Below are 24,601 nucleotides of genomic sequence, written 5' to 3'. Positions count from 1 at the left end.
AGTAGCCTACAATCCCAAATGAGTTAATTTGCCAATAGAAAAGTCCCAATTTCTCTCTATGGCTCCTCTGGCTCCACCCATTTGGATCGGAAGTGAACACCCTTTATGCGCACGAAGAGTGTAACCTATTCAGCGATCAACTGATTGAACTATTGGTTGGGAACGATATACCTGTCCTGAGGCTTGACACTGAGTTTGCAGTCTGGTGGTGGTACGCACGCCAACTAACGAGGAGATTTCCATCCAACTGAAGTAAGTTAATTTATGATTACTAGACAAATGAATAATAGTTCTGCATAGAAAATCGGTAGGGTAAGCGTAGCTAAATGTGTTGATTAAATGACGTCCTATAGGAAGTAGACACATTAATGCCCAGGAGAATCTACCCATGTCCACTATAATCCACCAATTAATTGAACACTTGCCGCACCGCAATGATAATCTATAATTATGTGACGATATTGTAAAATCCCTTGGTCGCTGGAATAATTTTTCTGCCGGGGCCTAATTTAAGTTTCGTTTTCTTGCCCTTTAAGTTTCGTTTCTCTTCCCATCTTGACGAAGCACTCGTGACATCACAACTCTGTTACGGATACGCCATGGCCGAGGAAATGACTTCTCTCATGAGTCTAGAAGATGAACTGACTTGTAGCATCTGCCTCTGTCCATTCGACTGTCCGGTGACAACACCTTGCGGACACAACTTCTGTCAAGATTGCCTCTTCACCACATGGAAAGAAAATTACAGCTGTCCGCAATGCAGGACGCACTTTTCGACCAAACCAGAGCTGAAAAAGAACACGGTGCTTAGCACCGTAATGGAGACGTTCAGACTGAGGGCGTCGAAGAGTGATTCCAGCATTACTGTGAAGGAAACAATGAAGCCTGAAGAACCTAAGCCCGAGCGTGTCGTCTGTGATACCTGTATGGAGGCCACCGCTGTAAAAACCTGCCTCACGTGCATGGCGTCCTTCTGTGAGGACCATGTAAGACCTCACAAGGAGAACCCGATATTTAGCACGCATCAGCTGAGCGACCCGCTTGGAGACCTCCGCGAGCGCATCTGCACCGACCACCACAAGTTGATGGAGTTCTACTGCACCCAGCATCGCCGCTGTATTTGTAGCGTCTGTTTGCAGCAGGTGCACAAGGGGTGTCAGTTCTCCACCCCCGACGAACAACGAGCTTTCCAAGAGGTCTGTGACGTTTTTTTAGACTACTTGTCAACTCATTTATGATGTGCAAAGGAGGGTGCATTTTAAAGCCGTCATTCACTAGTGTCAATATCAACGCCCTAGCGGCCACTCCTACATTGAGGGCTGGGCATTGTTTTTAACTGTTAACATTCTTGAGTCTGAGTCATATTCCTTGCTTGTGTCTTTTTCTTTTTTTTAAGTCTGACATGAGAAACAAATTAGGCATGCTGGATGGAAAAATTGAGAAGAACCGAAATGTCGTTTCTGAGATGAAGAGTCAACAGAGCAAGCTGAAGGTCAGACCAGTTGTAGTCCAGACCAAAGCTGGCTACAGATAAAAGTTTATAGAAATTAAACATTTGGTAGAACATTATAATATATATATATATATATATATATACACACACACACACGGGAGTCAGGTGGCTGAGCGGTTAGGGAATCGACCTAGTAATCCGAAGGTTGCCAGTTCGATTCCCGGTCATGCCAACTGACGTTGTGTCCTTGGGCAAGGCACTTCACCCTACTTGCCTCAGGGGGAATGTCCCTGTACTTACTGTAAGTCGCTCTGGATAAGAGCGTCTGCTAAATGACTAAATGTAAATATATATATATATATATATTTATATATTAGTTTATTTTATTGGCTTCTACAAACACCACAGACCCAATTCACGTCTGAGTCTTTGTTTTCCAGGACACTGCATCTAGCAAGAAGAAGGTTCTGGAAGGTGATTACCGGCAGCTCCGGGAGATGCTGGACCGGGAGGAGCGGGAGGCCCTGAACACGGTAGACCGTGAGCAGGAGAGCGGTCAGACCAAGCTGCAGGGTCTCATGAAGAAGTTTGACCAGAACATTGATAAGATGAGTGGAGCCAGAGATGAAATCAACAACCTCCTTAGCCAGTCTGAGAGCCTGGCCTTTCTACAGGTGAAGGTTTCAACATACAGTAGTTGATGTAGGGAAAAGCGAACTCACCTTGGTCAGAAGAATGCTTTCAGGAAACAACCTGGATATGTACTTTGCTCTATGAAAGTGCATTAATATCTGAAAAACTGTATTTGGATATGTGTCCCCACTAACTGACTCCAGTTTCATCTGCTGCTGGCTCTGATCTTTTCCTCTAATTTAGGCTTCAGTGGATCTTCCCTCCCAGGCGGCCTTTGACCCCTACGCACCACGGGTGAACCTGGACTCTAAGGCTATTGCCGCATCACAGGCCTTCGCAGCAGTCCTGAAGGAGCATCTGTTCCACATATTCAACCAACCTGTGGAAGCTAGGCTGCAGATACTAAGACCAGGTCTCTATCTCACTGTTTGTGCTTGCATTTGTTACCAAGCATACCATTGTATGCTTTTTGTTGGACGGATTAAGAGTTGTTAGTGACTGGTGTGGTTGGCATGTATTGTAATATCCTATTTCATTACAGAACTTAGCATGGGCATGCGAGGTACGTTGAGTCGAGTGACAGCCTAACAATAAAATAGTTCAATAAAATAATCATCATAATGCATGGCTACGGTTCTTAAATTGGGTTGTGGTACTAAGAAATAAATGAAAATCTATGATTCAACAAATGTGATGTATAAATTAGGCAGTGTCCACAGATCATTTCTTGAGATTTTCATGATTTAAGAGACATGCCATCTTTAAGAAATGCTTCTAGCTTCATTATAATCCTCTGAATCTCTTTGTTTCAGGTGAGAGTACCTTTGTCCCACCGCTGATATCAAATCCTCCTCCAATGTTTGCTGAATTCCGGAACCCACAAACCTTCCCGTTGTCTGATCACAGCAGGGGGGCAACATTTGGTTGGGATTGCGTCATTCTTACCCATATACATACCCATATACAAACTACTTCACAATGAAAGGGGAGGGGGGGGGGTATCAAGTTTGACTAAAACGATGGTCTTTGTTTTTTAGGACGAGCAGAAGGTACTCCGAGGCCCCCCCGATCTCACAGCCCAGGAGCTGCTCTCAGAGCAGGCCAGAAAAAGAGTATGACCCTTGTTCATCTTATGTGAAACCTCTTTCATTATTCCTTTAACACCGCAACATATTCCCGGTGCGTATTCGTATCTAACAAAGTTCATTATGATTTCAGAGTCTGATAGGAAAACGGATTCGAAGGACCAGAAAGGTGACAGTAAGTCGTTTACACTTCTAATATTCAGATTATTCACATTCATATCTTATATCATGTTCATTTGAGAGTTGTGTAATTGGAATAATGGATTTAGTTACATCACTGGTTTTAAACCCATGTCCATAAAAAGCAAACATTCACCGACCCCATGATCTGTTACGTGACAGATGTCTTGCGGATGCTAGCGTAGGAATGTCACGTGTTTGCATTTTAATACACACTGTCATATTGAAAAGAGTACCTATATTTTCAGGCACTTTATTAAAAGGTATTAGGAGACTGAGTAGTGTTATTGTATTCTTATTTTAAGAAACAAAAAAGCAGCCCTTCCAGTCTACACCCACACCAAAGGAGTACCCAAAAGCTACATGTGAAGAACCTCGGAACAAGGACAAACCCGGTAAAGTATACTTAGACTTCAAATTTTCCTCTTTTCCAGTTCCAGATATCTGAAAATGGCTATTTACCCTTTAGGTAGCTTTACTTTATATGGAGGCAATAAGATTAATCAAATAAATGATTAAATTAAGTCTATATTGTCAAAGATTGTGTCAGGACTTTAGAAGCAAAGGGGTATATGGATGTGGACAGGACTTAATATTACAGTATGCTATTTTCCAGTAATTGTATTCATTTTTCCCATCTTTTAGAGCTGTCGAAGATGCCTCCAAATATCACGTCGGTTGCAAAAAGACATGACCTTCTGCAATGCAAGTTCATGAACGTTGATAAAATAATGCTATTTCCCTTGTACATCAAATGTTCTTTACTGTATATCTAGATGGAATATATTTGTAGAACTCGTGTGTGTATGTATGTCCCTAGATGGCACGGTCCTCACCCTGGACGGCAAGACGGCCCACAAGCGCGTCTGCCTCAGCGAGAACTTCACTGTGGCCACCGTGTCGGACGAGCCCAACGCCTACCCTGACTGCCCCGCCCGCTTCTCTGTCTGCTCCCAGGTGCTGTGCACCAAAGGGTTCTCAAGGGGGCGTCACTACTGGGAGGTCAAGATGAGCAGCAACAACTTTGTGGGCCTAGGCCTGGCTTACAACAGCATTGACCGCAAGGGTCCCGCTAGCCGGCTAGGCCGGAACGCCCAGTCGTGGTGCGTCGAGTGGTTCAACGTCAAGCTGTCAGCCTGGCACGCCAGCAGCGAGACCGTGCTGCTCAATCCTAATCCGAGCCGCGTTGGCGTGCTACTGGATTGCGAGGAGGGGACGGCTACGTTCTACAACGTGGCAGATAGGGCGACCCCCTTCCACTCGTTTGTGTTCCCCTTTGCGGAGGCGGTGTACCCGGCTTTTTGGATTTTCTCCAACGGCTCGTCTGTTAGCTTGTGTAAACTGCAAACTTGAGTATCTTGAGGAAACACACAGATGTGCATGCATACACAAATCAGTATGAATGCTCAGATACTGATATGTGTGAGTATCAAATAATCCTATTTGTATATAACACTCTTAACATATCTTCAGATATACAAATCTTGCCTCCTGGTGTGTTTATAATCCCAGAGGTTCTTTTTCGTGGTAGAGGGTAATTATTACGCAACTCTGCTTTTTCCCATTACCTGGACTTTGGTTCTTTTATGAGTATCGATTGGAGCATTGCCACTGAGAACGATTGATTGTGCTGCATAATATTGTGCTGCATAATATTAACATCAAATGTTTGGATCACATTCTTTCACTTTAGGGTCAAATAGTGAGATCTCTTGTAAAATTGTGGCTTTATATATATATTATATAATAGCTAAATGGGAACCTGAGAGATTGAGAGAACCAGAAAACCATTCGAGATCCTGTTTTAGCAGATCTTGATGTAAGTGCAGCATACACACACAGTAGATATACACTGTAAATGTTTTCTTTATGTGTGTGTTGTGTGCTGACACCATCTACATCCCTAAGTGTATGACATGACATACACTTACATGTTGGAGAGTAGAATGGCTTTCGCTGGTTTGGAGTCAATGTTTTTTTTGACAGAAAGCTTGTAAAGTTGAGCAGCTTCAGCGCATGTATAGTGTGGCTGGAGTCTGACCTGACCTTCTGTACTTTGTGTACTCAGGGTTTGGTAGTAGACATACTGCAAATGAGTATGATTTATAAATGCTACACCAGCTGTCAGGTTTGTTACACTGGCTCCCCTTTTGCTTCCAACTCACAATGAAATACGTGTGTGAAAAGTGGAGCCTTGCATCACCTGGTGGAGCGACCTTGGTATTTATTTGGTACATCACCATCACTAAGGTCAATTAGAGGTGACAATGAACCTGTCCTGTTCAACATGTCTTAAGGTATTGCTAAGTTTTCATGTATTACCTTATTGAAACACTTCGACCTGCTTTGAGTATGGGTACCCATCAGTTCCATCAGGAAGTAGCCACAGAGCTTTGAAGTGCAGATACATACATTACTAACCAAAGGGAGTTTGGTACTTACTGATAAGTATGTTGCTGTTAACTCTTTGTCTTTCCTGGCTTTGAAATGACAATGTCAAGTTCTGTAAACATTATTGGAAAAAGAATAGTTCATGATAAATGATTTGTATAAATGTATTGGGTGTATTCTGGGCCCTATGCCCACATGGGTTGGGTATCAGGAATTACATGTTTTGTTTTCCTTTTGAGGCTTACCAAAAAAAAAAATATATAAAAAAGTGCAGTACAGTCAGTTCAACAATGTACAGTATACTCATTATGACCGTATTCAAATCAACGCTTGATGGAAGATTTTATGATGTTCACATTAAAGTCTTTATCACTCACTTTATGCTCTTTGTTTCTTGCCATTCAAACTTTTCAATAATTGCTCAATTTCCTCAGTTATCCCTCTGTTTTTCCATGTCTATCCAGCCTAATGCAGAGCCATTGTGAATGGAGCTCACTCTTAGCCAACTTGTTCAAATTGTCCAGTAGAAGTGCTGGTGGATATAATACTTATATTCTTTCCTGAAAATAACTGCCCCTAAAGGTGTGTGTGTGGTGACATAACTTCAACCTGACTGTGTGGGCATGTCCTAACCGTACATGGAACCAGCTTGACTCGTATCAGACCACAATGGAAGGAACACCATATGAAACCCCCGTTCTAAACAACTTGATTCGGCTTCTCAGCCAGGTTGGTCTCTGTCCATGAAAAGGGCTCTACTGTGGCCTGTGTTTACACAGTGTGTGCTTATGTGACAGTCAGGGTTAAAGTACTATAGTACCAGTAAGATTGTATTTGAATAACTGGCCGTTTGTGCTTCCTCATTTGGGCGTGGTGTGACAATTGGGGATAGTTAACCCATAAAATGGGTTGACGAGGCATCTTAAGAAGCGCTTTGAGTGCCAAACACTGCCAAACACGTATGTGTGTGGCAGTGTATATGTATTTTTTATTATCATGGCATGGTCCTCCCCATGGATGACTCTCCCTGTGATTTACTGTAACTGCTATGCTCGACACCAATCTTTCTCAATAGCAACAAACCAGTCAGTATTTACAAAGAGCCTGTGAAGGAATCTTTATGGGGCACATTCCTTCACATTAGGGACCACAACAGAAAACCGCTCAAGATCCACAGTTTTATCATAACTTGGGGTTTGGTAACAGACATACTGCAAATGAGTATGATTTATAAATGCTACACCAGCTGCCAGGGACATGTCTTCACTGCCTCGCATAGATTTGCCTTCATCTCACGTAAAAAATATTTGTGTGAGAAAACTGAACCCTGTTTGTTGGGCGACCTCTTGATTCCAGTCAAACTTAGTAAAAGAGAGAACAAAAGGATGTGTAATAGATATGAAAATATTTATTATGGGCTTGTTTCCAAATCCAGATCAACAATTATCACATTTACTTCAAGCTTTATCTGTAATAGCTAATTTAAACAAACTCTTGTTTTATATCACTTCTTTTGTTTTCTGCCATTCAGAGTAGATTGAGGTGAATGACTGTTAGGTGATTGTTTTCAATAAAAGCTCAATTTCCCCACAATGGTTATTTCTTTTCTTTCATGTATTTTCCTTCTATCCACCCCTAAGGGGCCAGCTCTTGGTCAATGGAATAACATACAGTAGTTTGACTGCAAAACCTACCTGCTGGATGCATTTACAATTAAAAATATCTATATATTTTGCCGCAACATGTCTTCCCCACATGGAATGAAAACACCTCTCTGCCAACAAAGGCAATCCCGTCCAGATTTTGAACCCCTTGTTCAGGGTTCAGCATTCAGGGTTGTTGTAAACATGTAGGTGAGGTTTACATGTAAAACTAGCGCTTTCAAACATGACATTATCAATGTCCTCAATGCACCTTCGATACTTGACAAGATACAGTGAAGAAAATAACATTTGATTGATTAGAAAGGGAGCAGCACATCATACAAGCATTGGCATTATATGGACACTAACAGTTTGAGGGATCAGTTGGAACGTAAAACCACGACTTAGGAGGACAGATGACAATCGTTTGTCACATTTTTTCTGCTACGTCAGTAAGAGTAAAAGGTCAGCACTTGGGCCACAAAATACAGTACATTGCTATAATATGGCTGACATTTTTGGTGTAGTCTTACGTAAAAAGACTGACTCAAAAATATCATTATTTGATGTTAGACATTCAGACACATTCATCAATATGCCAATACTGTCTTTAAATAAACATACAAACAAAAACATGACATGGATGGTGTTGTCCTTTTCTGATACATTTCTGCTCTCCTTAAAATCCCCACTGCACACTGAATAACTTAGACGCAACCTTGTGGCCAAATAAAGTGTTGCAAAAATGTAAATGACTAAATGTCAACTGCAGAAACAGGAATACGACCTATGTTACTAACAAACAAGTCAAGCAAAATTATTATATGTAGACTTTGAGCAATTTCTAAAAGGTCTAAAAGATAAGTGCCCAGAAATGGCAAAACACATGTGGTAAACAGGTAAGAGTATCTCATTTAAATACTGCTTTGGTAGCAGTGAAAATGCAGTTTATCCAGTGAAACGTAGTTAAAAGATAGAGTGCTTATGGAAGTGCTTATGGAAGTGCTTTTGGAAACGGAACGCTAAAGTCAAGTAACACATGCTTAAGACATTTTCTGAATAAACCGCTTTTTCTCCAGTACAACACGTAACCATTAATTTGGCCGACAACTTTTTAGTGAAAGTGCATGAAATCTATAGGAAACGCAACAAAAGTATTTTCCAGTGACTGACATATATAAATATATATTCTACTTTATCACAGAACAGGACCAATGTCTCCCTGAGACCGAGACATTAGATGTGCCTGTGGGATCGTGCCGGACTACTGAAACTGAACTAAGTACTGTAGGTGTAACTATGGCACAAGGGGGGGGGCGGGGTCAGTGCAAATATACAGCAGTCCTCCTCTGAAAACATTCACTCACTCCTTCTCTCCCACCTGTGAGGGTGGGGGGCAGGGGGGGCGTGGTTCCCCAAAACCAACCAGCTTCAAGCACGAGCGGAGGCGGGCCCTGCAGGCCTGGGTGAGTCGTGGGGGGCGGGGCTCTCTGCCTCGGAGGCGCTGGATTCGTCCTCGTCCTCGTCCGTCTGCTCGGCGCTGTGGTACAGCATGAGGGCCTGCGTCTTGTGGGTGATGGTGATGGTGCAGGGGCCCTGGGCCCACGGTTCCCCGTCCACCTGCATGGGCATCCTGGAGCTCTTGAGAACCAGCTGGAGAAGAAGGGGAGTGGAGGGGAGAGGGGGAGCGAGTTGAAAGGTGGAGGAGAGGGGAGGTGGAGGAGAGGGGAGGGAGAGCGAGTTGAAAGGTGGAGGAGAGGGGGAGCGAGTTGAAAGTTGGAGGGGAGGGGGAGCGAGTTGAAATGTGGAGGGGAGGGGGAGCGAGTTAAAAGGTGGAGGGGAGGGGGAGCGAGTTGAAAGGTGGAGGAGAGGGTAGGGAGTGGCAAAGAAAAGGGTAGGTAAATACATGACCGACACTTTCCCAGACCAAAATGAATGAATTATGTGTGTGTGGTTGTGTAGCCTTACCCTGACTGTGTGGGCCTGTCCTAGCCTCACAGGGTTAGCCAGCTTGACCTGGATCTGAGCACAGTGGAAGGAGCCAAAGACTCCGACGACCTCCAGCAGACCATCATCCAGCCTGACGGAGACAGGAAGAGAGAGAGTACGAGAGAGAGAGTACGAGAGAGAGAGAGAGAGAGAGAGAGAACGAGAGAGAGAGCATGAGTTAACATGCTGTGAACAACAGATAAACCCACTTCAGGTCCAAGAAAAGCTCTATACCAATGTAGGTCATGCGCACAAATGCACTGTTTGTTTGGATGATTTGTCCCAGACCCTGCGTGGTCCTGCTCTTACCGTGTAGGGGGGCAGGGATCATCCCCCATGCCCTCCCACAGCCGGCACCCACCGCCCCAGTACCCGATGTTACACACGATGATGCCCTCCAGACTGGGCAATGCCACCCTCTCACCATCCAGCTCCAGCTGTGTGAACACACACACACACACACAATCAGAGTGGATCAAGGAATTATTAAAAGGTTTGTGCAACGTTCAATGAATGTATGAGCTCACTCCAAGTGCATGACATGTGGCAAGTCATTGCAACGTTTCACTGTATCAGAGGCCGTCAAAGCACTAGATATTAGTGGCCTGAAGCTATCAACGCGTGCTACCATACCTCAATCCTCTTATCCAGGTCATGGCATTCTTGCACTAAGCAATCTTTGGTGCCATAAAGGAAATACACAGCCTGTTGAGTGAAAATCAAGAAAAGCTAGTGAGATTGGTGTAAGCTGGGGAAAGCTTTATAAGGAGGTATTCGCAAGTCCTTTGACTTTTATCCTGCAAATAAAACAATAACACGTCATCCCACATTTACATAAGGCTTGTAACTGACATTGGACAGCAACAACAAAACAATACGAGTTTGTCCATATTCAAACTCAACTGCAGTGTTCATGTTTGCATATGTGAATACATTTACATTTAGCAGACTCTCTTATCCAGAGCGACTTACAGTAAGTACAGGGGCATTCCCCCCGAAGCAAGTAGGGTGAAGTGCCTTGCCCAAGGACACAACGTCATTTGGCACGGCTGGGAATCGAACTGGCAACCTTCAGATTACTAGCCCGACTCCCTCACCGCTCAGCCATCTGACTCCCAGACATTCAAATGAGGGCTCCCAACCTTGTTGATGATGCGGCTGGAGAAGAAAGAGGGCGTTTTCTCGCGGTGGGTGTGGAAGTTGAGCGCCATCAGTGCATCAGGCCCCACGGAGAAATAATTATTCATGGACAGAACCTGGAGAGGTTCAAAAGGCCCATAGGAAAAAGTTATATCATCGATGATCAATATTTGTGGCTTAAAGAATGCCAATTTAACATGTGGACGTGAAATGAAATCTCACCTTGGGCTTACGAAAGTAGAGGCCTTTTGAAGCCACCTGCACTTTCCATCTGTTGGTAGACCCCAAATATGTATATTTTTACAGCCACATAACGTCAGCCGAGACACACAGGTTTATATCAATTCCCACGTGACCCTGGACGAGAGCTAAAGCTGGTGAACTTTGACCCTGACCTGTCCATCTTGACCACCTCAGCCTCCAGGATGTTTCTGAGCACCTGCTCCACAGGTATTTCCCCGGCGTAGCCCGCCCCCCAGCCCAGCGAGTTGGACAGGTCATTTCCTGTTCCTAACGGCAGGATGGTCACCCTCGGCATGAACTGGTCCTGACCCTGGTCAAACACACACACACACACACATATATATAAACACACAAACACAGACAGACAAAACTCACATCTCTATGCAAACTACTTAGCATTAGAGAGAGGGTGAGAGCATACCCTCTCTCACCCTCATAAGCTCGGACAGCTGGGTGTCACCTTAAGCTTCATGGAGTCGACGGCGTCCAGCACCCATCCGACGGTGCCATCCCCCCCGCACACCAGCACCCTGACACTGCCCGGGGGGAGCAGGGTGCACAGCTGCAGGGCCTTGGAGGGTGCCAGCTGGGACAGGTCAAACACCTGGCAGGTGGGGAGGAGGAGAGTAAAGGGAAGAATGAGAGGAGAGGAAGATGAAAGGAGGGGAGGTTAAGAAAAGGATGGAGGCAAAGGAAAGGAGAGTTTTACAATGTCATCTCACAATGAATTGATATGCTACCTGGGCCCTTTCTCTGACAGTTCACTTTGATTCATACACCCGCCCCCAAAAAAACAACCTTTTTAGATAAAATGATATGCTTTTATGTATGGAAACCTGGACGGGGTTGAGGATGGTGCGGAACTCCCCCAGCAGGGCCTCTCCCATGTTGTTGCCGCTGCGAGTGTTAGCCAGGACTAGCACTGGGGTCCAGCTGCTTCCACAGCCTGCTGCCAACTACAAACACACGCAAATACACTCACATGAATGAACGGAATTTCTCCAGTACTCTCATACTGTCACATATTAATTTGGCTATTAGAGCACTTTGGGAGAGCTCAAGCCAATCTCACAGAGTGCTTGGTTTAATTCAATACCCCCCCCCCCCCCCCCCCCCCCCCCCACACACACCCATGTGGCTGTCATCTCTGTAACTGTAACCCTAGCGATGACCTCTGACCTTGGTGTACTCGTCGGGGTGCCGGCGACGGAGCTTGTTGACGTGGTGGAGGTAGTGAGGGGGGATGATGAGGTTCCGGAACTCTCCCAGGTCGCAGTGGTCGCCGTCCGTCAGGTTGGCCTTGCAGTCGTCGTGCACCGTGATCTGACACCACACACACCTAGCGAGGGAGAGACAGGGATGTGAACACACACATGCCCTTCAGCAGACTAGAACCAGCCAGGTACAGCTTGTGTAGGCTGTGTGAGACACACACACACTCTGGTGTAGCATATTTCAATGATGTAACAGACTCTTGCGCTAGAATCCCTGAGAACCCAGGAAGCAAGCCATTAAGCTAAATTAATGTGGAGATTAACATTAAAGGTCGTGGTATGACGCTGGGCTTCTACTAAATAACAAAAAAACAAGAGATAATTAAAGGAGAGATTTATTACCTAAAGTCACACAGCTTCGGCTGAGTCCCGCATTGCTGTTTGCACACAACACAGTAACTGGCGAGTGGGACGTTTCCCCGGACCCAGCGGTGCTCCAGTGCACCGTCCGTTCGAGATGGGGCCATAATCTCCTTGCACCCGTGTGTCCGGTCGGCCCGACGGAGGCAGTGCTCGTCGGTACATAGCCCACAGCAATCACAGTACGCCCCTTGCAGAATGTGTTGAGAGCATACACAGCAGTATGTAGGCTTGTTGAACAGATCGGTGTAGTGCCAACCGTGTTTGCTCTTGCGGAAGAAGTCTTTCATGTGTATTTTCCGTTTGGAGCGCTGAGCACTGCACCACAATGTAATAATCACAGGGACTATAACGGCGAGGGAGGTCCAAAACAGGAGTGTCCACTCTTCTCGCGACCCTCGCTTTCCGTCGTCCTCCTCCATCGACATTAAGGAGGCGAGTGTTTTGCAGCGAATTTGCTAGGTAACTAGTTTAAACCCGTAACTGATTATTCGAAAACCAGCTGTAAACAACAGACTCGTGTTGTGCATGTGACGCACGCAGAAGGATATCCATGCGACATTGCAAATCCCAAAGAGTAGCCTACCAAGCTCCCAATCAGCAGTGATCTGAATGGGATCGATTTTTGTACGCCTGTTGTTAGAAAATATGTGTAGCTAGCTAGACAGCTATAGTCGTGTAGCTCGCAAACTAGCTACACTATTGATAAACGCCTGCTGATGTTCTGTTGCTACTCACCTCCCCAGCACAAGCACAAGACTAATCCACTGATTTCATCCGTGAAACGCATGCGCGCGAGGGCTTCTATATTGCTTCAAACAGCTGGCTCAAGTGAATGTTCAATACACTAGTCTGTGAAATAAACATTTAAACAGCTACTAAACGAAATAGACATGTTGGAAATGAAGTAACTGCTGTGTATTTTAATGGACCAATACACGGTAGTAAACGGAAACGGAAACAATGACGTAATTCGACATTTCACTTCTGACGATTGCTAAATCTTTTGAAGCCAAGACTGTAAAAACCGAGTGGAGTACATCACCACGTTATAGTTGCTGCCAAATAGGGATTGCTTTGTGTTTTGTGTGTTTATTTACAGTCGTCCCCTTGGAAAATGGGCACAATTTCCATTTTCAGTGCATTTCTACAAGACAATTTAGGCTAAATTAACAAATTCGTTCAAGTGTGGTCCACGACAGCGTCCAAAACACAGTGAAGCATAAACATTATTTTGGCAAATAGCAATATCAAATTAGTGTCTGAGCCGATTTCAACATTGCGACGCCTAGTGGATACAATGTATATTGCAACTGTCAGAACATAAAAATTACATTCATTGGGCCATTGGATGTTTTAGAGTTCATGTCATGTTAAGTGTAATATTGTGTTCATGCTGACAACATCACTCGCGTTTCGTTATTCGTAGGTATGCGTTTTTAAACTGATATTTTTCCAGGAGCTGCGGGGCACAGTGACACCTAACAGAATGTTTTCAAATGTGTCATATTGACTTAAGGTGACGTAAGAAGAAAATGTATACCGCACTCATAGGGACTTTGTCTCAGTGCAGAGGCAGCGGGCAGCAGAACCGGGGCAAAGATGAAGAAGTTTGTAGCATTTTTCCTTTGCATGGTCCTATTGACCGTCTTTACAGGTAGGATTAGGAAAAACTGTTCTGCGACAGTTATTTCCCTAGAATGCATCCATGTATGTGTCCTTGCACATTCAAACATTATCTGAAAGAAGAAATTGAGCAGAAACGTACAAAATGTACATGGACATTTTTGTATGCAAAGTTTTAGTAACGATTTTTTGTTAAAGTCTTTACCAACTATTCGTTATGCGGTTTTGTGTTGTATTGAACAAAGATTCCGAAACTTTCCAGCATGAAAAATATCCAGCATGATCAAAAAAATAAATCTGTAATTATGCATATTTTTCGTTTGAGTAATATGCACATTGCCTTGTATTTAATAAACAAATAATTATTTTATCACAACACAATTTTCTGAATACAATTTACTAAGTTACCTGAAAAGCTCTACAGCACTGAATTGTTGGAATTTGCATCTGGCTTATCTACCTTAAACCGATACATAAATCATTCAAATAAAACATATTTAATTCCATAGAGGACTTAAACAGGTCATCTGTGTATCGGAAGGCAAACATGAAGGCAAGCCCCTGAAGGTTTTTTGCCACGTTGCTGTGAGAGCCTAAGGCCTCACCTCTGTTGACAGAGCCAGGTTCCTCAGACCCTCAGATGGCAGCCAGGGCCTTCTCTGGAGGTCACATGCTCCGCCGGCCTGGGCTCCCTGGGGAGAGGGAGGGATGAATGGGCACTTTGTTGCCTCCGCTCCAAAAACAGCCTCATAATGGCATTCTGAGGACTACGGAGACAGAAACGGAGCACTGTAGCTCTGAGAGGCCAGTGTGTGTGTGTGTGTGTGTGTGTGTGTGTGTGTGTGTGTGTGTGTGTGTGTGTGTGTGTGTGTTAGAGCGGGGGCTGAGCACTAGGGGATACACAGCTTCACATGACTAGCTAAACAAACCACAGCGATGGCCACAGCTTTTTGACACGATTTATATTCGGTTAATTAGCAGTTACATTTGCGGTCACTTGACTGTTTATAGACCTTGGTGGATTGCTATTTTCCTAAATGTGTGAGGAGGTGGGGGGTTGGTGGGCTTGATATCTAACCCAAGATATAACAGCTGACACGTGTCATAAGTTCCTCAAGTTCTTTTATAAAATGTATGCTACGGGGAAGCAAGCACCTCCCCATATAGATATATGGCTCTGTTAAAATACTGTGACTGCAGTTCACCATCTCTGTTCTCAGATGCCAACCCCATCATCAAAGAGAGCTTTGCCAAGCAGCTTCTCCGCAGCAAGAGGCAGCTGAAACCCGGCCACCCTGACGAGCCAATGAGAGTAAGGTTCAGAGTTTCATGGACACGGATTGGTTTTCATGCTATTCTCGGTGTATTGAAAACAATGCCTTGCCTTTTTCTGGGCTGTTATGACATCCTCAAAAAGTGGTGCGCATGAAACGGAGTGTGCAGAAGACCTCATCGCAGAGCTGAGCTGTTGCTGTCTGAGTCATTAGTGTTTACAGTTGGTGTCGGTGCTTTCCCAGTTGGTTTTATAGACTAAAGAAGTTCTCAACCACAATATCTGTTCCCCTCTCTCTTACCTCCTCTCTCTCTCTCTCTCTCTCTGTTTCCCTCAACTTTTCTCTCTCTCTCTCTCTCTCTTTTCAGGAGCATCTGCTCCACATGCAGGTTCTGGACCAGAGAGCCCAGGAGACCAACCTGGAGCACTGGCTGAACCCTCACTGTTACCCCCGCTGTGACAGGAACTATGGACACCCTGTCTAACGAACATCCCTGTCCTATAGCAGCTCCACCTAGATCCCAGGTCCTCTTCTCTCTGCCTCTGTCTCTTTTATCTCTTTGCATGTGCAAATTCACGTGGCTTAACCATTCCCTCATCCACCCCCATACAAAGTTTCTGCATACTGTGTTTGCACAGTCACACATGGTTTTGACAAATCTTTTGACAACTGACTTCTCTTAACAGGGGAATTTCTTGCCGATGGAAGGTGTGGATGACTATTGTGACAATGGCAATGACAACTGTGCTAATGATATGAGTGTGAAGACATGAGTGGGCCAGCTGTCTCACTCTTTTCTGAAGACATATGAGTAAAAGAACATGTATCTAGTCATAATTAAGCTTAATTTAGCAGTGTATTTAACATACAAACTGATGCATAGAATTCTCATGTATGTAACAGATTTATGGAACACTAATAAAGACTATATCAAAACGACGCATGTACACTGAAATGTAACAAACTGAAATGCATGTGTGCTTATTTTGCATGTATTTTGTGTTGTTGTTTTTTACAGCTTTTGCACCACATATAAGAATTTTTCAATGTACTTGTGAACATTGCAGTGAAACTTAAGTCAAGAAGATTTAGCAAACATGTCAGAAGCGGCCAGCTGTGACGTTGACCCCACTGACCAAGGTTACGTTTGCGGGCGGGTTAAGATCCTATCGTTAAAAATACAACGCGGTGGTGCCCTTCCACATGTTTCATAAATGTCTAAACGAAGACCGAAACAACCCGAAAATTAGGTGAAACGTGACTACATATTTTTCTCATCTGTAACATAATTTGTGCACGAAAATGGTTATGGGATAGACTAGACTATCAGCGGAATGGATCACAAGAGTTTTTTGTTTCTTTTTACTTTGTTGACGGGTTAACAGTTGTTTACAGGGCTGTTTCAACACATCCGACTGTGGCAACGACAAAGCGCGATGTAACCGTCTTGATCCACTGAATGACCTAAATCTGCACAATAGCCTGTGCGGAAAAAATATGTACCTTGTCCATGAAGACTTACCCGTTAAATCTAGGCCCTATATCATGTAATATAGGCTACTTAATTTACAACATAGCCCTATTGAACAACCGATAAAAGAATGTAAAATTGAAATAAAAATGTAAGAATAATTTCGGGTTTGTGAACTATAAACTGGATTTACATTTCACTTTTCATTTTTGGAAAGTTAGCCGACGCCAAAGCTAAATTGAAAAACTATAACGACAAAAGACGCCGGCACTTTAACCTAAGACAATTACAGCCGTGGCGCATTTATTCTTCGCTACATATTTTCTATCAAATACAGAGGCTTCCGATTTCATTTCTGCATCTTCAACATCAGCCTAATCCTTGAAATTTGAGACCGGTCAATGCTATTTCACAAATGTCGTCTTTAATTAATTGAACATGGCTTCACGGGCGCTAAGGCCTCCAGGCGTCAATTAGGGCTTATATGCTTCAATAACTATGATTTCCATAATTATTCGACCATCGACATCATAACAGTGAAATTACCATCATCATTGTTTTAGTCACATTTTATTTGTATTGAGGCCAGTTGGAACTCGACTTTAGGTCTCCTTAAACACATGGATAAACAAGCCGTGTCATCTATCCACATCCAAGAACTGGAAACACTAAATAAACAAGCTGAAACCGGTGAATGCGCATCCATTTACTTAAAATCATATACGGACAGTTGTGATTATTCAGTTACAGAATGTCGAAAAGGCCTAAACTTATAGTAAAAGGTGATACATTCTTGGGTAAAACCAGCATGATTAACATCATAAAGGTGCGTTTCCCTATTGCGTAGCTAGCAACACAAATTGACAACAACCATATCATATGACTTTCTTCTGAAAAACAAATTAAAAGTGCATTATTACATTTCCAATTCATGTTAATGATCTGGCTGCATCTCAAAAGTCATAAAATGAGTGGTCTATTCATTGCAGTAATTATTCAAATTGATGCCCTGGTGGAATTGTTTTATGTAGCCTAATTTGTTAAACCCATGTACAATGCTTAGATTCTACCCTAAACATTTGTTAGTTTGACAAAAATAAAAGATTATGTTTGACATTTGTTACAGTTAAACACTTAGGCTAAAGCAGACATAAGCCTAACTCTGTACAAAGGACATTGCAGCAAATTAGGCCGGCAACTCTTCTAGACACAGTATTGAATAACTTCATGGACTTCATGGAATTTAATTTGGTCATCACATTAAATATATGTCCAACTATTTCATATATACATAAATATGTACATTATATAATGTAATTTCTTTTTATACATTACATACAAATTGTTATAAATGACACTTATGCTTGTTAAGAACAGTTGGTAAAGTTTACAAAATCATCTTTTGCTTTTGAAAAACCCTTGATCGGTGCTGCTCTCTTTAATGGTCACTGTCAAAAAGTTGGTTGTCACGTCCGTGACTAAAACCTTCTCCACGTTGCTTAAACTGGGCCTCCACGAATCGCTGTCTTGTTCACCGACGGCTTGGGCCAGAGGAGTTTTGTCGTCAAGAAAGGGCACTTCCCTGGAGGGGACCTCGCTGGGGTGGTACTGAGCCGTTTTGGACAGGTGCTTGAAGTGAGGAGGAGACAGGTAGAACTCCTTAGTCCTGCATCCTTGCAACGCTGAGCCTGTTCTGTGTGAGTGCACGCCCCTCCCTTGGCCATAGTGCTGGTGTGTGCTTCTGCTGGGGACCGATCGGATCTTGCGGGAGTAGCTCAGGTCCTCCGAGTGTCTGTGGGCTAATTTAATCATCCGCATCTCAGAGCCCCTCTCGTCTCCCCTGGAAAGACCCAGCCTAGCCAAATTGTGGGGGGTGTAGCTCCCCTCCTCCTCTCCCTTCCTCTTTTGATGGTCAAAGGTAGACGGAACAGTGGGGGCTTCCTTGAAACGAAGCTTGGGTTTAGGCCCTCTCTTCTTCGGAACGTAGACGAGGCCGTCCGGGCCGGTTCTCTGGAGAACGGGGGGCCGGTGCTCACGAACCAGTTCTGGCGGTCGAACCCGGACGCTCTCCCCCCTGTTGACAGTGCTGGGAGGGAAGATGGTGGGCACCACGGTCCTCAGTCCCTCCCGGGCCCTGGGGGTGACGACTGGCTCTGGGCTCGGGTAGGTGACACGCATCCCTCGGACAGCTTCGCTTCGGAACTCGTACGATTTGGCCTTAGCTTTAGCCTGCGCCTGACAAGGGACAGAGGGGGTCTGAAATGTAACCCTTTGAATGACCAAGACCCTAATAAAGATTCAATGTCAGTCATTCTGAAACTGGTTATGACACTGTTAGCCTGACAGCTATAATGGATTATCTAGTTACAGACATGTTTATATTTAAATAAAGGCATGATAAGGACTGCTGTGATAACAATAGATGAATGTAGCAATTAATGCCAAAACAGATATAGTCCTAATACGATTGAGGTTATTATATAGAGAACACCACTGTCAATGTAGAACTGTTTACAACAGCTGCAAGGAGAAATTCAAGAGAACTCAAGATAAACTGCAGGTCATTAAGCAATTTCACGGTTCGCCCTCCTCAAAGGGCCGGGTGCGTTCCTTAATGACAGCTCCTTAATGTAACATTTCGTTTTAAAAATCTGACAATCGCTAAATCCACTTCGTTGCAATATTAATGCGTTATTGCTTTTTATTAATATTAAGGGGTTGCCTAAATACATTACATAAAAGTAATTTTGAATACAAAAGGTTACTTTCGGTAGGCCTAATAGGTTACTGTTAGTATTTCTAATATAAAACATTCTTACATGTGTATTGATCATTTCCTGACATATCGTTCAGAGAAAATTAACTTCCTTTCAAAAACAGCGGACATTTGACCATCAGTCTCTACATTGAAAATACACACGCAGTATAGCATGCAATAAACAAACAAAACCACTGATTGACAATACCTCTGCTAACGAGTAGACCCTGTCTATTTCGTATGATCAAACACTCAAAAACAATTGTATGATTTAGTCCAGAAAGAACGGGCGAGCGTGACAGATGGGTGGGAGGCATGTTTATGAGGCATAGACCCACTTCAAAATACTAAGCATTGCATGTGGCAAGTTTAGGCCTACCTTAAGCAAGAAGGTCTTCGGTTTAGGTCCTCTCTTTTTGGGACCGAACAATTCTCTCTCTCGCTCCCTGAAATAGTACAGGGCACAAACACGCATTTAGAGGAAGCGCACGAGAAGGTTTGAATGCATTTTGTCTTCTAACGTTACGTCGCACGCTGTTTTCCTGCATCAAGCCTGTGAATTTACAAAAAGGCCCACTGCAAGTCACTTACCTCTCCTCAAAAGCGACGAAGAGGCGGGAGTCCAAGATGTTCTCCTCCGGTTCCCAAGTGCTATACCTATGGAGACAGATACCATTAAAAAGCGCCGACTGTCAATAGGTTAAAAAGGCAAGAAGACTGCCATGCAAGCTAGCCAACATTTCTAGCCAGCGTGCGTCTGAGTTTTCCATTTGCGAGCTGCCTGTTACCGGGCTAATACAGCTAGCAGCCCTGGCTAACCAACAACGTTAGATCAGCATGCCATGCAAGCGCTGGGACATTTATGGACGAGCCAAGCAAAGAGGCAAATCTCATATCGACAGCTAGGCAACGACAGCTTCAAATGCAACTCTACCGGCTAGCTCGTTTTGATATCATTTCGCGCTGAACTTACTTCGGTGACCAGCCCTTCCATTTCACGAGGTATTCCATTCGACCCTGCGTGCCATCAGAAATAGATAAGAGTACATTTGAGTAAGCAAGGCAACAACAGCTGTGTTGGTGCGAATTGCATGACAAAATGGACACTGGTGTTGCACATACCCGCCTAATTCGTCGTTTGATGATAGATTCGGCAGCAAATACCCTCTCTCCAACAGCAGACAGCTCCATGTTTACTTCAATCTTCCGTTAGCTCGGTGAACGTTAGCTGGAAGATATTTTTCTCCTCACTCTCGCGGAGTGAATTCCAGACAGACCATAATAATCTTGCACAGACGACGTCATCACATTTTTTTATGCGTTGCCAAGATACCGCGGTCGGTGGAACCATTTACACAACATCTATTGGTTGGGCCGTTGCTACGTGCTCTGGGTTGCTAAGCGAGAGGGAGGAGCGTCCACTTCAGAAAATTCTTGAGGGGAAAATGGTGGCTTTGGCGCGGTGGATCAATTACCCGCATATTCTGAGATCTTCAAAAACACATGTGTCGCCAAATATGAAAGCAAAACCAAAGACTATAGACGATATAAAGTGTATTTGATGAAAATATTGTATCTAATGACCTATGTGTGAAGGAAAAGTTGCGCATTAGAAATAACATCAAGACAGCATTTTACAAGGGAGAATGAATTCCAACACACATTTGGAAAAATAGATTTTCTGCTTAAAGCGACATCTGAAAATAGTACAATCCAATAAAAAAGTATACATTTACAGTAATTAAATGACAACCAAATTCATTAGGTAAAAGCTATTACAAAACCTTTTATGGGACAGATCGGTAGCCTAGCATTTTAAGGGAAAACGTGTCTCATGCTTAGGACCTATTGGTCACATCTTATTGAATTTATTTAGGACCTAACATGAGTTGTCCTGGTGTTATTTGTCCTGGCTTATTGATTTAACTGGTTAAGGGTATTCTTTTTACAGGCTACGTTGGACCTGCAAATGGAGCTGAATAGAGGTTGAGTTAGCCTATTATTAAACTGCCAATTTTTTTCCTTTTTTAGACTATTTTAGTCTGTCCGATAAACGGTGAACTTGTTACGGCAGCCTACTCCACAGCAAGCAAAGAATAGGCTATCAAAACACGTAAAAAAAATCTAGCCTCAAACTACATGATAAAACTGAAAAAAATCCCTACTCAACAGCAAGAAAATAATTACAAGCGTCAAAAAAATCTTTCAATGCGTTATAAAACTGCTAAAATTCACGCTTGTGCTGGTCAAGACATTAAAACACGCCCGTCTCTTAAACCAAGCAAACATGTGCAAAAAGCCAAGACCAGTAGGCTATACAAATATTGCCTTGAAAAATAGAGGCCTAACTAACAAATCTAACTATCTAGATATGACCTGTAACCTAGCCTATGCAGTATGCACCGTGCTTGTTGTAGCAATAGATGGGCTACAACTTTAAATAACAAAAATTGTGGCATAGCCTATAAACAGGGCCCAATAACGAGGATAATAGTAGCCATCATTTTAATCAAGCATTAGGCTACATGCCTAGTAGGCAATCAACTCTAGTAGCCGAATAGCCTTGCATTGGTATTAAGACTGCCTTTCTGTCATTATCAAAAACAAAATTGTATTATTATTCTATAATTATTGTAAAACATTAATACAAGCCTCAATAGGCTATATGCTATAACCTAGCCTACAATTTGATGGCCTATTTTATTCCAATCCTTCCTTTTGCGATCAGAGGATGAAAATACCAAAAAGGATCCATTTGCTAATTTCCGACTCAATATGGTTCTTTCAAAATTAAGTAGCCTATGATAGCATTTTCATGTCATTTACATCCACAAAGCTGATCAAAATTCAAAGTCGATTACATTATTTAAGAATGCAATCATAATCTTAACATTATTGCTTTATGAAGGCCTTCCCAAAACAATAGATCATGGTTAGATCCTAACGCATAGGCTACTAGTTCAATTAGGCTATTTAAAATCTGAGGTGCATTAATAAATACCGTTTGACAAGTAGGCCTTTTGCAAGTCCCAATTCTTAGGCAACTCACACTTTCTCTATGGATTATGTGCGATTTGTAGCCTGCTGATAATGTAAACATTTTGTTGATTAGGATTACAAGGCCTAGCCTATAGAACAACGTTGTTTGCGATTCATTTGTTGAAGGCCTATCGCTAAATGAGGACGTGGATATTTAGGCTACACGGCTTATTTGCTTTATCAGCTGCAAATTCAATCGGCCTCTGCAACCCACAGATCCTAATATATAACTCCGAAAAATAGCCTATAGGCTGGACTGAGCACATACGTTTGCACATGGAGTTTGGAGTCTTAAAGGACTATCTGTAAGACTCCCAACTATGAGAAGAATCCCTTTGCACATAAGCTATGTAATATTATTTCGATGTGATTCATGCTCATATCCATTGTAATTATTTAGGTCTCAGCCTTTTCAAATCACGTGGTACATCAGTCCGAGTTCATTTAAAGGTATTTGGCCCCAATTAGAAATAGGCCTACACTGATCTCAAATGCATGATAGTCTATTGTAGAAGATGTATGAACAAGGACTTTTTTTAACGACTACCTGGATCCAATCCATTCAATGTCATAATTTAACGAGAGAATGCTAGCACATCATGCGAATAGTTGCAATAATTGCAATAATGTCAATTATAAAGGGCTATTGATGATAAACGAGGCGATGCCACAGAGACTAAAACAAAGGAGTGTCAATACGCCAATAAATGCATTTAGCCTAATGTTTTATAGCCAAATAGGCTATCAAGCCAAATTACTGTCAGATTACCGTATAACGGAGGCTTGCAGAAAAACAACATGCAAAACAGGATTTTGATGCTTAGCCTATTATTATTTTTTATTCTTGCATAAGTCTGTGGATTTGGGTTTAATATCGTGTAGTGTATTTTCCCCAGACAAACTCGCATGTGTGCATCACTGAACAGAAGGAAGGTTTGAAGGTGTGCTTAATGCTGTTGAGAGCTATTGGTTTCGCGCAACTGCAGTGCTGCAGTGGTGCGGTCGACCTGTTAAAAGATTATTGGTTAGCTGGTATCTGGGCAACAGCCAGTACCCAGTGCTCACAAGCGAAACTAACATTCTGCAAAGGATGAGACGTCATTGACGGGTGTAAGACAAGAAAGCGTATTTCTTTATAAAGCAAATGGGCGAGTGAGCGCATGTAGTATGTTCCTTATAATGATGTAATTGAGGCTACTACATCGATAGCCTATACGCTGTTTGATATCGATTGTACCCCGCTAACCAATGTCAGCATTTGAAACCGATGGGGTAGCCTACCTATCTTTTGTATTTCAGTTAAAGCTTAATTACAGTCTGTATACCAATCAACTTCTTGACTCCTCGGGTTGATGAATCGTTGAGGAATTAAGGTGCAGGTGGAAGGAGATATTCACTGCTGAGGAAAGATTATCTGATTTTGTAACAAACTTGAGATCAATAATGTTATGCTTGGTTCAGAGTCGGGGGGATATAATACAAAGGCAAATTGTAGAACAATCAAGCCTGCTCATCAATGTCTAGGCCAAATGCGCGAGGGAGAAGCCCTTCTTGGGTAGGGTAATTGATGGTGTCTTACGTCATAAATTCACATTTCAATAGTTTTTCAAACAGCCTAAGTCTTTAACACTTTTGAAACTTTGAAAATTATGCAGATAGGTTGACTAGGCTATTTTTTATTTTGTTATAAGTTTGTCTTTTTTGCCTATTGTGATCTGATAATCAAACCTAAAAAAAACTAAAAATAAAACAGTGTCTGCCACAGTTGTCCAAACACGTCGTAAATCTGTCTTTGACAGGCGAAACATTCTTTCAACGTGGACATGCCGTTAAGGATGCTTTCCAGACATTATCACTATATTAGGTTTAACAGAAGGCTGCAGCGGTTTTCGCTGCGTGAAATGGATTTGTGCATGGAACCACGATAGAAAATAAACCGGATAGTCTGAAGGAGACAGCCATTTTCTCTCTCGTCCTTGCGTAGGCTATAAACGTCAGGCTATCGAAAGCACTTTTATTCGCGGGCTCTATTCTGGAAATGG

General features: G+C 43.1%; 4 protein-coding genes across 6 annotated transcripts; 2 read left to right on the top strand and 2 right to left on the bottom strand.

Annotated features, from left to right (window-relative positions):
• The first annotated feature begins 125 nt into the window (after positions 1–125).
• trim25 (tripartite motif containing 25) lies at positions 126–6,119 on the top strand. 2 transcript variants are annotated; one of them, XM_067259618.1, is made up of 11 exons: positions 126–252; positions 537–1,196; positions 1,397–1,492; positions 1,894–2,127; positions 2,330–2,498; positions 2,899–3,009; positions 3,124–3,198; positions 3,305–3,346; positions 3,657–3,746; positions 3,997–4,056; positions 4,172–6,119. In XM_067259618.1, the coding sequence occupies exons 2-11, from the start codon at positions 600–602 to the stop codon at positions 4,702–4,704; spliced, it is 2,007 nt and encodes a 668-aa protein (XP_067115719.1). In that variant the 5' UTR covers positions 126–252; positions 537–599; the 3' UTR covers positions 4,705–6,119. The 2 variants fall into 2 exon arrangements, with proteins under 2 accessions (XP_067115719.1, XP_067115720.1); XM_067259619.1 differs by lacking the exon at positions 2,899–3,009.
• An 860-nt stretch (positions 6,120–6,979) lies between these two features.
• Positions 6,980–13,250, bottom strand: dgke (diacylglycerol kinase, epsilon). The gene is made up of 11 exons (XM_067259642.1): positions 12,374–13,250; positions 11,937–12,096; positions 11,594–11,713; positions 11,218–11,361; positions 10,910–11,067; positions 10,737–10,785; positions 10,517–10,630; positions 10,008–10,079; positions 9,684–9,811; positions 9,354–9,465; positions 6,980–9,038 (listed from the first exon to the last, which is right to left on the bottom strand). Exons 1-11 carry the CDS (start codon positions 12,817–12,819, stop codon positions 8,817–8,819), a joined length of 1,725 nt encoding a protein of 574 aa, XP_067115743.1. The 5' UTR covers positions 12,820–13,250; the 3' UTR covers positions 6,980–8,816.
• Positions 12,746–16,224, top strand: c21h17orf67 (chromosome 21 C17orf67 homolog). 2 transcript variants are annotated; one of them, XM_067259644.1, is made up of 5 exons: positions 12,746–12,853; positions 13,960–14,048; positions 15,238–15,329; positions 15,659–15,815; positions 15,978–16,224. In XM_067259644.1, exons 2-4 carry the CDS (start codon positions 13,994–13,996, stop codon positions 15,773–15,775), a joined length of 264 nt encoding a protein of 87 aa, XP_067115745.1. In that variant the 5' UTR covers positions 12,746–12,853; positions 13,960–13,993; the 3' UTR covers positions 15,776–15,815; positions 15,978–16,224. The 2 variants fall into 2 exon arrangements, with proteins under 2 accessions (XP_067115745.1, XP_067115744.1); XM_067259643.1 differs by having other exon boundaries at positions 12,801–12,853; positions 13,965–14,048.
• A 1,229-nt stretch (positions 16,225–17,453) lies between these two features.
• cbx8b (chromobox homolog 8b) lies at positions 17,454–20,770 on the bottom strand. The gene is made up of 5 exons (XM_067259352.1): positions 20,643–20,770; positions 20,494–20,537; positions 20,112–20,177; positions 19,900–19,966; positions 17,454–18,997 (listed from the first exon to the last, which is right to left on the bottom strand). The coding sequence occupies exons 1-5, from the start codon at positions 20,709–20,711 to the stop codon at positions 18,158–18,160; spliced, it is 1,086 nt and encodes a 361-aa protein (XP_067115453.1). The 5' UTR covers positions 20,712–20,770; the 3' UTR covers positions 17,454–18,157.
• Positions 20,771–24,601: the final 3,831 nt, after the last annotated feature.

The sequence above is a fragment of the Osmerus mordax genome, chromosome 21, assembly GCF_038355195.1.
Source record: "Osmerus mordax isolate fOsmMor3 chromosome 21, fOsmMor3.pri, whole genome shotgun sequence".
NCBI classification, from domain to species: domain Eukaryota; kingdom Metazoa; phylum Chordata; class Actinopteri; order Osmeriformes; family Osmeridae; genus Osmerus; species Osmerus mordax.
This window is presented reverse-complemented; position numbering and strand designations above follow the sequence as displayed.

Excerpts from the sequence above, each read along its gene's own strand:
- trim25 (XM_067259618.1), top strand. The coding sequence starts at position 600 with ATGGCCGAGGAAATGACTTCTCTCATGAGTCTAGAAGATGAACTGACT. Across the intron at positions 3,747-3,996 it reads TCGGAACAAGGACAAACCCG|AGCTGTCGAAGATGCCTCCA; the intron begins GTAAAGTATACT and ends CCCATCTTTTAG. Across the intron at positions 4,057-4,171 it reads AAGACATGACCTTCTGCAAT|ATGGCACGGTCCTCACCCTG; the intron begins GCAAGTTCATGA and ends GTATGTCCCTAG.
- dgke (XM_067259642.1), bottom strand. The coding sequence starts at position 12,819 with ATGTCGATGGAGGAGGACGACGGAAAGCGAGGGTCGCGAGAAGAGTGG. Across the intron at positions 11,068-11,217 it reads TCGACTCCATGAAGCTTAAG|GGTCAGGACCAGTTCATGCC; the intron begins GTGACACCCAGC and ends GTGTTTGACCAG. Across the intron at positions 10,080-10,516 it reads CCAGCCGCATCATCAACAAG|GCTGTGTATTTCCTTTATGG; the intron begins GTTGGGAGCCCT and ends TTCACTCAACAG.
- c21h17orf67 (XM_067259644.1), top strand. The coding sequence starts at position 13,994 with ATGAAGAAGTTTGTAGCATTTTTCCTTTGCATGGTCCTATTGACCGTC. Across the intron at positions 14,049-15,237 it reads CCTATTGACCGTCTTTACAG|ATGCCAACCCCATCATCAAA; the intron begins GTAGGATTAGGA and ends CTCTGTTCTCAG. Across the intron at positions 15,330-15,658 it reads ACCCTGACGAGCCAATGAGA|GAGCATCTGCTCCACATGCA; the intron begins GTAAGGTTCAGA and ends CTCTCTTTTCAG.
- cbx8b (XM_067259352.1), bottom strand. The coding sequence starts at position 20,711 with ATGGAGCTGTCTGCTGTTGGAGAGAGGGTATTTGCTGCCGAATCTATC. Across the intron at positions 20,178-20,493 it reads TGGAAGGGCTGGTCACCGAA|GTATAGCACTTGGGAACCGG; the intron begins GTAAGTTCAGCG and ends CTGTCTCCATAG. Across the intron at positions 19,967-20,111 it reads TTCGTCGCTTTTGAGGAGAG|GGAGCGAGAGAGAGAATTGT; the intron begins GTAAGTGACTTG and ends GTACTATTTCAG.